This window comes from Heterodontus francisci, chromosome 35, assembly GCF_036365525.1.
Source record: "Heterodontus francisci isolate sHetFra1 chromosome 35, sHetFra1.hap1, whole genome shotgun sequence".
In the NCBI taxonomy this organism is placed as follows: Eukaryota; Metazoa; Chordata; class Chondrichthyes; order Heterodontiformes; family Heterodontidae; genus Heterodontus; species Heterodontus francisci.
Genome location: NC_090405.1, coordinates 55,407,507 through 55,419,841, shown reverse-complemented (window position 1 = coordinate 55,419,841; position 12,335 = coordinate 55,407,507). Strand labels below are relative to the sequence as shown.

General features: G+C 42.8%; 1 protein-coding gene across 2 annotated transcripts in view; it reads right to left on the bottom strand.

Moving 5' to 3' along the window:
* The window catches only part of LOC137350716 (E3 ubiquitin-protein ligase ARIH1), a 96,029-nt gene that overhangs the window by 1,877 nt on the left and 81,817 nt on the right, over window positions 1-12,335 (bottom strand). The window contains exon 13 of one of the 2 annotated variants that reach the window (XM_068015638.1): window positions 1,935-2,047. In XM_068015638.1, the coding sequence (XP_067871739.1) occupies window positions 1,935-2,047 (113 nt within the window). Of the gene's footprint in view, window positions 1-1,934; window positions 2,048-5,861; window positions 11,723-12,335 lie in introns of those variants that run through there. The other variant, XM_068015639.1, reaches the window with a different exon arrangement.

Genomic DNA, 12,335 nt, shown 5'->3' with positions numbered 1-12,335 from the left:
ACAGGTGAGACAAAAGAAATATTAATAAGCAAAGCATATTTAAAAGGCAAGGCACAGGTCAAAAATGTGATTATTTAGGTGACTAGCAGTACTCATTCTTGTTAAAAGCTTTATATTAAACAGGTCCAATCACCCCAATGAAGTTGATCAATGCAGAAATCCCAATATAAAAAGGCAGAGAGCAAGACTACGGGAAAGGTGTTAGCATCATTTAACAAACCCTACATGAAAAGCTGAGGAAAATACTTTCCTTCATTACAGTGCTTGTAAGTAACCAATCTACTGTGATGCATCTTGGTATATCAAGTACCTTGATCAGATTCACCGATTCTCTAGTATAGTAGTTTTAGATCAATAGCAACCATTCACCAAAGGAAGGACCAAACTGTTCAAGGAACTAGGTTTAACCCATGCCAACAGCTAAGGTTTATCAGGCCCATTACTTAAATCAAGAGATTAAGGGTCACAAACTCAACCAGCTTTGGCCCACCAGTGTCAGCTTGGCTCCACTGATAACACGCTTGCCAGATTCAAAAGGTTGTAGATTTCAGCCCCATTCCAGGGCTTTTAGTGCATAATTTATTTATTTTTTTATTTATTTAGAGATACAGCACTGAAACAGGCCCTTCGGCCCACTGAGTCTGTGCCGACCAACAACCACCCATTTATACTAATCCTACATTAATCCCATATTCCCTACCACATCCCCACCATCACTAGGGGCAATTACAATGGACAATTTACCTCTCAACCTGCAAGTCTTTGGCTGTGGGAGGAAACCGGAGCACCCGGTGGAAACCCACGCGGTCACAGGGAGAACTTGCAAACTCCACACAGGCAGTACCCAGAATCGAACCCGGGTCGCTGGAGCTGTGAGGCTGCAGTGCTAACCGCTGCGCCACTGTGCCGCCCTTGGCTGATACTTTACCATAATACTGAGGAAGCCCTGTACTGTCAGAAACACTATCTGCCTGATAGCTAACATTGCCCGAGATCCCTCGCAGAGTCCTGGCAACATTCTTCCTCCACCATCATCAAAAACAAATCAACTGGTCATTCACTCACTGCTGTTTCTGGGATTATGCTGTACATAAGATGGATTCTACATTTGCTTCCCTTACAGTGATTACATTGCAGAGTAATTTGTTGTACCTGAAGCATTTAGAGATGTTTGAGAGAGGTGATGTGAAAATGCAAGTCTTTCTTTTCACATATATGTAGAAAGTAGTTATTTCAGCTACATATACTTAAATAAAGTTGGACTCACTCTCATTGTCTGACAGGTCCTATGGCTAGTGGAAGACCCAAGTTCCTTCATGGCACAAAATACAAGATAGACTTGACTCTAGCACCAAATGACAAACCATTTCTGCTTATAAAGTCTCCAAATATCAAACTGACAACAGGCTATAACAACTTGCAAACCTGAGGTTGAAATCACCAAAAGTCAGCATTTTAATCATTAGTTAATTATTGAGTGGATGGCCCTGGTAATAGGTCTATCTTTGCATCTGCGCTAAAAGCACCACACTTTGCAGGAAGAGGGGGCCCAGGAGGCATAAGAGGGTCACAGAAAGTTAGACTGCTCACATTTGGTACAGTCTTCTGGATACTTTAGCCTTATATCTATAAGTCCAATCATCCATTGGAAAAAAACTATTATATGGACATGGTTTCTTTAACAATTTTTGCAATTGTGCACCAGCACGTTCATTTGAACAAAGATAAAACAAAGAACAAAGATAATTACAGCACAGGAACAGGCCCTTCGGCCCTCCAAGCCTGCATTAAGAGTCTGTGTAGGTTTCACCAGGACACAGTTAAAGAAAACATCTGCTTCCCCCCCTGAAATGGATTTTTTTCGGTGAGGAGAAGCAGTGGGCACAGAAGGAAGATACTTGTCAGCAATAATTACTATATTGATTTCATCCCACCTGTACTTGTCTTGAACTTTCTGTTTGATGTCCTGCAGGGAGTCCTGGGAAATGTCCCTCTCCAGATAGCCAGACAGCACTTCTGTTGCATTCTCCAGATCTGCTTGATTGTTCTGGGAAGAGAAGCAAAGTGCATGTAACAGATTTGGATCTCGACACAAAACATCACTGCATTAGGGAGGTACTTTGACTCAGTCGACTGTTTGTGTTACCAAATACCCATGTTAAATTCCAGCCCACCTTACAGATTAGCGAATGGGACATAACAGCTAACTTCAAGAACCCCAGCATTCTTTAATACAGCATTTCAAACTCAGCGTCACTCAGAAAAGTGACAGGTGAAATTTGTGTAGAACTGTAGAAGTGCAATTAAACTGGTAGAGAATCAAGAGTGAGGCACTGCTCAACCTGCTTTGCACTGCAGTGTTCAGTGGAGTCTGGAGATACATACCTGAATAATGCACAAGCGCTCTGGAAGTACCATAGCTAAAAATGGAAGTTGAGAACATAAGAACAGAATAGGAGCAGGAGCTGGCCATTCAGCCCCTCAATCCTGCCCCGCCATTCAAGAAGATCATGGCTGATCTGCCCCAGACCTCAACTCCTGTTTCGTGCCAGCTCCTCATAGCCCTCAACTCCCCAATATTTCAAAAATCTATCCAGCTCCTCTTTAAATACTTTCTGTGATCTAGTCTCCACAATGCTCTGGGATAAAGAATTCCAGACATTTCCAGACCTTCTGAGAAGAAATTCCTTCGCATCTCAGTCTTAAATGAGTGTCCCCTTATTCTGTAACTACGTCCCCTAGTTCAAGATTCCCCCACTAGTGGAAACATCTTCTCAACATCTACCCTGTCAAGCCCCCTCAATCTTGAACGTTTCAATAATATCACCCCCCATTCTTCTAAACTTTAATGAATAAAGGCCTAACCTGTTTAGCTGTTCTTGATAAGTCAACCCCTTAATCCCAGGAATCAGCCTAGTGAATCTCTTTTAAACTGCCTCCAATGCCAGTATATCCTTCCTTAAATACGGGAACCAAAACTGTACCCAGTACTCCAGATGCAGCCTCACCAACACCCTATACAGTTGTAACAAAACTTCCATATTTTTAAACTCCAAACCCCTCGCAATAAAGATCAAAATTCCATTTGCCTTCTTAATTACTTGCTGCACCTGCATGCTAACTTTTTGTGTTTCATGCACGGGAACACCCAGATCCCTCTGTGCTGCACTTTTTTGGAGTCTCTCTCCATTTAAATAATAGTCTGCCTTTTGATTCTTCCTACCAAAGTGCATGACCTCACACTTTCCTACATTAAACTCCATCTGCCAAGTTTTTACCCGCTTACTCAACCTATCTATATCCTGAGGGACTGTAGATATTTCTCACAGTAGAGATTAGTGATTGTACACAAGATGGTTGCAGCCATTCATTGAGATTTTCAATGGGCCCCATAGATAGAGGTGAAGCATTGCACAGCTTCTATTCATCTAGATGTTTCTATTCATTTTCATGAGTAAAACCAGCTTAAATTTAAAACACAAGAAAAACTCTCCAATCAGGATTCTCAAGCAGCAGCTGTCACTGCTAAACTGTATTAATCCAGCACCTTTCAAGATTAGATTGGGAGGATGGTAAACCAGAGTGAGCGGAAGCTCAGATATATTTTACACTGCAGTCTACTCTACACTGGGGAGAGCAAACTCACATTGGGTGAGCACTTTGGGAAACACCTCCCTTCAGTCCACAAGTGTGACTGAGTTTCCAGTCACCTGTCATTTTAATTCGCCACGTGGCTCCCAGCTCTGTCCTCAGCCTCTTGCAGTGTTCCAACAAAGCTCTACATAAGCTCGAGGAAGAGCACCTCATCTTTCGAGTGGACACTTTACAGCCTTCCAGAATCTGAATTCAACAATTCCAGATTGTAACCCGCTGCCCACATTTTATTTCCCTTTTCTTTGCTGGTTTTGCTTTTTCTTTTATTTCTCTCTTTCTTTTTGAATAGCAGCTATTCATCATTCTACCATTCACATCTTCTCTAGATATCTTTTGTTTATTTGTCCCATTGTCACTCCCTTTTGCTTCGCACCATTAACCCGTTTGTCAGTTAATCTCTCCTGCCTACCACACTATTCACAGACCTTCCCCCTTTTGTTCTTTTCCCACCCTTCCCCTTTTCACTGACTCTGTATTTTCTTAAAACTTATTACATCTCTAACTTTTCCCAGTTCTGATGAAAGGTCATCGACCTGAAATGTTAATGGTTTCTCTCTCCACAGATGCTGTCTGACTTGCTGAGTATTTCCAGCATTTTCTGTTTTTATTTTGTATTTGACTGTGTATGCCGTGGCTCAGTGGGCAGCACTCTCGCCTGCACATAAAGTCACATAGGTTCACACGTCATTGTATTACTGAATAATGGGACAAGACATTAAACGAAGGCCCTGACAGCCCTCTCAAGTGGACGTAAAAAAAACTGTGGCACCTTTTCAAACAGCAAGGGTATTCTCTTGGTGTCCTGGCAAACACTTTTCCTCAACAAACATCACTAAAAATCTGGTCATTACCACACTGCTAAGAACATAAGAAATAGTAGTAGACAATATGGCCCATTGATCTTGCACCACCATTCAATATGATCATGGTTGATCTTAGGCTTCAACTCCACTTTCCCACCTGCTCCCCATACCCCTTGATTCAGAGACACCAAAAATCTATCTATCCCAACCTTAAATATATTCAATGATGAAGCATCCACAACCCTCTGGGGTAGAGAATTCCAAAGATTCACGACTCTATGAAGAAATTTAGAACATAGAATCTCTTTGGCCTCCTTATCTCGAGAGACAATGGATACGCGCCTGGAGGTGGTCAGTGGTTTGTGAAGCAGCGCCTGGAGTGGCTATAAAGGCCAATTCTAGAGTGACAGGCTCTTCCACAGGCGCTGCAGAGAAATTTGTTTGTCGGGGCTGTTGCACAGTTGGCTCTCCCCTTGCGCTTCTGTCTTTTTTCCTGCCAACTACTGAGTCTCTTCGACTCGCCACATTTTAGCCCCGTCTTTATGGCTGCCCGCCAGCTCTGGCGAACACTGGCAACTGACTCCCACGACTTGTGATCAATGTCACAGGATTTCATGTCGCGTTTGCAGACGTCTTTAAAGCGGAGACATGGACGGCTGGTGGGTCTGATACCAGTGGCGAGCTCGCTGTACAATGTGTACAATAGAACATAGAACAGCACAGGCCCTTCGGCCCACGATGTTGTGCCGAACCTTTAACCTACTCTTCTTTTGGGCCTCCTTATCTCGAGAGACAATGGATACGCGCCTGGAGGTGGTCAGTGGTTTGTGAAGCAGCGCCTGGAGTGGCTATAAAGGCCAATTCTGGAGTGACAGGCTCTTCCACAGGTGCTGCAGAGAAATTTGTTTGTTGGGGCTGTTGCACAGTTGGCTCTCCCCTTGCGCCTCTGTCTTTTTTCCTGCCAACTACTAAGTCTCTTCGACTCGCCACAATTTAGCCCTGTCTTTATGGCTGCCCGCCAGCTCTGGCGAATGCTGGCAACTGACTCCCACGGCTTGTGATCAATGTCACACGATTTCATGTCACGTTTGCAGACGTCTTTATAACGGAGACATGGACGGCCGGTGGGTCTGATACCAGTGGCGAGCTCGCTGTACAATGTGTCTTTGGGGATCCTGCCATCTTCCATGCGGCTCACATGGCCAAGCCATCTCAAGCGCCGCTGACTCAGTAGTGTGTATAAGCTGGGGGTGTTGGCCGCTTCAAGGACTTCTGTGTTGGAGATATAGTCCTGCCACCTGATGCCAAGTATTCTCCGAAGGCAGCGAAGATGGAATGAATTGAGACGTCGCTCTTGGCTGGCATACGTTGTCCAGGCCTCGCTGCCGTAGAGCAAGGTACTGAGGACACAGGCCTGATACACTCGGACTTTTGTGTTCCGTGTCAGTGCGCCATTTTCCCACACTCTCTTGGCCAGTCTGGACATAGCCTGGACATGGCCCACGATGTTGTGCCGAACCTTTAACCTACTCTAAGATCAAACTAACTACCTACCCTTCATTCTACTATCATCCATGTACCTATCCAAGAGTCGCTTAAATGCCCCTAATGTATCTGCTTCTACTACCACCGCTGGCAGCGGTATCTCAGCTCTAAATGATCAGCCCCTCATTGTGAAACTGTGCTCCCGTGTTCTAGATTCCGCAGCCAGAGGAAACAACCACTGTGTTTACCCTGTCAAGCCCCTGCATAATCTTGAATGTTTCAATGAGCTCACCTCTCATTCTTCTAAACTCCAGAGAATACAAATCCAATTTACTCAGCCTCTCATCATAGGTCAACTCTCATATCCCAGGAATCAATCTAGCTGTTCGCGGGATTGTGCTCTAAGCAAATTGGCTGCCTTGCTTCCTACATTACAATAACCACACTTCAAAAGTACATCATTGGTTGTAAAGCGCTTTGGGATGTCCTGAGGTCGTGAAAGGTGCTATATAAATACAAGTTCATCAGTTCTTTTTTTAAAGGCATAAGATTTGTGATAAACCATCAAGCCCATCCCGTCCAATATAATATGCAAACTACATTATCATGGTCTCCAACAAACACAATACAAAATTCCTAAGGATTCTGATTAATACCAGGTAAGCCCTCAAAAAAAGCAAACACTTCCTCCACATATTCCTGTCCTGTACCAAAACATTCTACATTGTTCCATAGCGACATAATTGGTTAGGCTTCAATCCATTCCTGTAACACTCAATCCCAATTATTCAACCTTCAAAAAACTAAGGTCCAGCAGGGAGGATGATGGAAACAACAGCATGTAAACTCCATATGAAAAATGAGTGATCTACCATCATTTAGAATCATAGAACAGTTACAGCACAGAGGAAGGCCATTCAGCCCTTCATGTCCATGTCTGCTCTCTGTAAGAGCAACTCAGCTAGTCCCACTCTCCTGTATTTTCCCTGCAGCCCAGCAAATGTTTTGTCTTTAGATAATTATCCAATTTCCTTTTGAAAGTCATGATTGAATCTGCCACCACCAGACACTCGGGCAGTGCATTCCAGATCTTAACCATTCACTGCTTAAAAAAGTTTTTCCACATGTTGCCTCTGGTTTTTTGCCAATCATCTTAAATCACTGTCCTCTGGTTCTCAACCCTTCCACCAATGGGGACAGTTTCTCCCTATCGACTCTGCCTAGATCCACATGATTCTGAACACCTCTATCAAATCTCCTCTCAACCTTGTCTTCCCAAATGAAAACCTCAGCTTCAACGATCTATCCACATAACTGAAGTCTCTCATACCTGGAACCCTTCTCGTAAATCTTTTTGCACTCTCTTCAATATCTTCACATCCTTCCTAAAGTGCGGTGCCCAGAATTGGACACAATACTTCAGTTAAGGTGGAACCAGTGTTTTATAAACGTTCAACATAACGTCCTTGCTTTTTGTACTCTTATGCCTCTAATTATAAAAGCCCAGGATCCCCCATGCTTTATTAAGTGCTTTCTCAACCTGCTCTGCCACCTTCAATGATCTGTGCATATATACCCCCAGGTTGCTCTGCTCCAGCACCTCCGTTAGAATTGTACTGTCCCCTTTTAGAATTGTACCCTTTATTTTATATTGGATTGCCTCATTCTATCTACCTAAATGTATCACTTCACACTTCTCTGCATTAAGATTCATCTGCCACGCGTTTGCCCATTCCACCAGCCTGTCTGTCCTCTTGAAATATATCACTATCCTCCTCACAATTCACAATATTTCCAAGGTTTGTGTCACCTGAAAATTTTGAAATTGTGCCCTGCACACACAAGTCTAGGTCATTAATATAGATCATGAAAAGCAGTGGTCCTAGTACCAAGCCCTGGGGAACCCCAATATATACCTTCCTTCAGTCCGAAAAACAAACCATTCACCACTACTCTGTTTCCTGTCACTCAGCCAACTTTGTATCCATGCTGTCACTGTCCCTTTTATTCCACGGGCTTCAACTTTGCTGATAAGCCTGTTAATTGGCACTTTATAAAATACCTGTTGGCAGCCTACGTACACCTCATCAACCGCATTACCCTCGTCAACCTTCTCTGTTACCACATCAGAAAATTCAATCAACATGATTTGTCCTTAACAAATCTGTGCTGGCTTGTCTTAATTAATCCACATTTGTCCAAGTGACTGTTAATTTTGTCCCAGATTATCGTTTCTAAAAGCTTTCCCACCATTGAAGTTAAACTGACTGGCCTATAGTTGCTGACCTTATCCTTACACCCTTTTTTGAACAAGTGTGTAACATTTGTAAATCTCCAGTTTTCTGACATTATTACCTCCGTATCTAAGGAGGATTGGAAGATTATGGCCAGTGCCTCCACAATTTTCACTCTTACTTCCCTCAGTATCCTTAGATGCAACTGCTCTGCTCCTGGTGACTTATCAACTTTAAGTACAGCCAATCTTTCTAAAACCTCCTCTTTATCAATTTTTAGCCCATCCAGTGTCTCAACTACCTCCTTTTTCACTACAACTTTGGCAGCATCTTCCTTGGTAAAGACAGATGCGAAGATTTAGTACCTCAGCCATGCCTTCTGCCTCCATGCTTAAACACCCTCTCTTTGCTTGATTCTCATTTTTTTTTCACTTCTTCTCTGAACCTTCTATATTCAGTCTGGTTCTCACTAATATTCTCAAGCTGACACCGGTCATACGCACCCTTTTTTTTGCTTCATTTTACTCTCCATCTCTTTTGTCATCCAGGGACCTCTGGCTTTGTTTGTCCTACCTTTCTCCCTCGTGGGAATGTACTTCAACTGTACCCAAACTATCTCCTCTTTAAAGGCAGCCCATTGTTCCATTACAGTTTTGACTGCCAATCTTTGATTCCAATTTACCTGGGTCAGATCAGTTCTCACCCCATTGAAACTGGCCTTCCCAATTAATTATTTTTACTCTCAATTGCCCTTGTCCTTTTCCATAGCTAACCTAAACCCAAGATCACTGTACCCTAAATGTTTTCCTATCGACACTTGGTTCCCACCTCATTCCCAGAACCAGATCCAGCAATGCCTCCTTCCTCGTGGGACTGGAAACACAGAGATAAACATCAACTGTTGCTGGAGGACCTTCAACTCGGTGAAGGATACACTTTGGTCTGCCCGAAACTTGCTGGTCTTCCAGTGCAAAGAGTTTTCCACGACCCAGTGTTGCAGGCTGGCACATTCCAAGGTCCAGGACTATGTGCTGAGGGAAGCTTGGGAAAGAGGCCGCAAAGAATCAATGGGGAAAGGCCACTGTGTAAGATCTTCCCGCCATAGGGAACCGAGGGGCTGGAACCTGTGTAAAACCCCTCGGGCTGTATGCACCAAAAATGCTTATGCTGTGTAATGTAAATGTACATTGCATATAAAAAGGAATGGCAAGAGTTGTGAGGCAACTCATGTTCTGTATTGAAGGAATCTGATTGCTATTATGCTTTCCAAAATGTGAAATTTGAACTGTTTTGATATGTATTTTTTGCAAATTTTAATGAATAAAGTATACTTTTGAAAAAAAATACTGATATAGAAAATTCTTTTGAACACTTCAGAAACTCTTCCGCCTCTCTGCCCTTTACATTACTAGCACCCCAGTCTATATTCAGATAAAGTCTCCATTACAACCACTCTATAGTTTTTGCACCTGTCTGTAATTTCCTAGCAAATTTGATCCTCGATATCTTTCCCACTAGTTAGGGCCTATAGAATACCCTGAGAACGTAATGATACCTCTATTGTTTCTTAGCTTTAACCAAATAGATTCTGTCCTTGACCCCTCTAGGACATCCCCTCTCTCCAGCATTGTAATATTCTCCTTAAATCAATAGTGCCATCCCTCCTCCTCTCTCGCCTTTCCTACCTTTCCTGAACACCTTGTATGCAGGAATATTTAGGACCCAATCTTGCCTTTTTTGAGCCAGTCTCCGTTATCACCACCATATCATATTCCCACGTAGGCACCCAAACCTGCAGCTCACCAACCTTATTTACCACAGTCTGTGTCTGTTCTCAATCATTAGCATATCTTGGAAACCACTGACCTGTATCCAAAAGTATTGTGCTTTGCAAGCAGAAACCAACAGCAGAACTCAACATGCACTGTCAAACTGTGAAGAGTAATCAATTAGTGTGGCTACACTCCTCCAAGGCTTCTTGACTGAAAATAGCACAGTGGGCACTGGCACCAGTTAAATGGCCTATAACCTTGTCAGTGAACTCAAGCATACGGTGCACATTTTGCCAATCATTGTCTCCTAGACAATGAAATCAAACAGCTGAATGCATTTCCAGACAGTGGTATCCTGTACACACACAGCACAAACTAACTCATTTCAATGGTGTTATGCAGGAGACAGGATGCAAGTGTTATTAATTGAACCAATTTTTGAAGGTGAATGATTGACTCCTGAGGGCAACCTGTTCTCTCTACAATCTATTGTTGAGCTACTCAATATATATGGCACTTTCAAATTTCAGGTTTATTGTGTTTTAAAAAAATGTTCTGCAGAAGTGGCAAGACTGACACAGCTGCACTTTTTGTTGCTCATTTCTGATGGTCCTGAAAAGGTGACAGCAGGCCTCCTCCTTCAGCTACTATGCAGGTAGAGCTTGCTCAATGGTCTTAAGTAGGGAATTACAGTATTTTTATTTAACAATGATAAACTGATGGGAACAACATGAAGTCTGGATGGTAAATAACTTGGAAAGGGAACTTTTGAGATGATGCAGCTCCAGTTATCTTGCTGGTACTGTTTATGGGACTGCAAGATAGTGTCAGAAGTAACCTTGATACTGCAAGGCACGCTAGAGCAGCAACAGTGCTGAAAGGATTTGATATAGTTGTTCTAACGCCTTCACCACAACACTAACGCCTGTTCAAATTAGACCCAATTGTCCCCATGATGGAGGCTCAATGCATTACAAGGTCACCTAGAATGTTAACTATATCAAGTTTCCACAGGCTTATTTACAAACAGAGGAAATTACTTAGCAAGTGAGAAAAACTATGGGCATTACCATGTTATGCCACTTGAAAGTGGTCCTATTCCCCCACCAGTATCTCAATAAACTGGATATTTTTGTCATATCTCTGGCCAAAATTCCAGCAGAGATTAACATTTGCAGGATCCAGTGTAACTGCTGCACCATTTTAATTGCTCCACCAGAGGTGACCGTGCCTTCAGCTGCCAAGGCCCTAATCTCTGGAATTCCCTCCCTAAACCTCTCTGCCACTCTCTCCCCCTTTAAGACACTCCTTCAAACTCATCTCTGAGCAAGCTTTTGGTCATCTATCATAATATTTCCTGAGGTGGCTCGACATTGTATGATAACACTCCTGTGAAGCACTTTGGGACATTTTACTATGGTAAAGGCGCTATATAAATGTAAGTTATTGTTGCCCAGGATCATGGTCACAAAATTTACTCAGATATTAGGCACTTTGATCTTGATGCATATCAATGCAACTGATACTTCTGCATTCACTCTGCAAAAAGGAAATGAGTTGCCCCAGAAGGAGGGGCGCAACAGCCTATTTCTGCACCAACAAATCTTTTGAATGGGAAGTAGACACTTTTGGCCTTGTCTTTACATTTGCCATCTGTATGGCTACCAGGATACTGAATGTTACTTAGCTTGGGACAGCAGAGGGCAGTTCTTGAGCCATCATCCGCCCCATCATTTTAAGAGGAATTTCTGAATGGAGTTGCAACATTTTCAGGCTACAGAACAAACATAACAAGGGAATAATCATGATAATTAGTAATAAAAAAGGCTTACATGAGACTTGCTCAACAAACTGAGGTCAAGGCATGGCACAGATACAATTTTTCAGCAACAGGCTGTAGGAAGTGCAAAACCTCAGAAGTGCCTGAAACTAAACTTGTGGCCACAAATGGAAAGCCATTTTCCTGTCACATGGGAGCAGCATAAAATTTTGACTGAAGCCAACAATGGAAGAGATAAAAAAAAGAGAGTTGGTGCACAAATAGCGTGTAAAGTGTGGTAGACGAGGTTGTGTAATATAGTGATATAATGTGCTTGTAGATAGCTAGGCATCCCTAGGATTCTTCATTCCCAATGGATTTGGAAACAAATATGAATGAATGAAGGACTGAACTCTAAACAAACAGTCTGTTTGGCATATATTTTACTTTGGCTCTTATTTATCACTATCTGCACGAACCACCTGGGCAAGTCCAGATCATCCTGCATGCACACACCTTGAATTTTAAAGTGACCAATTTGACACCGAAAATGTTTTGTTGCACTGCAACTACTATTTCTTTCCACAGTAGCAATTAGTCAGTACCCAGATTTGCATAAACAGAAGTC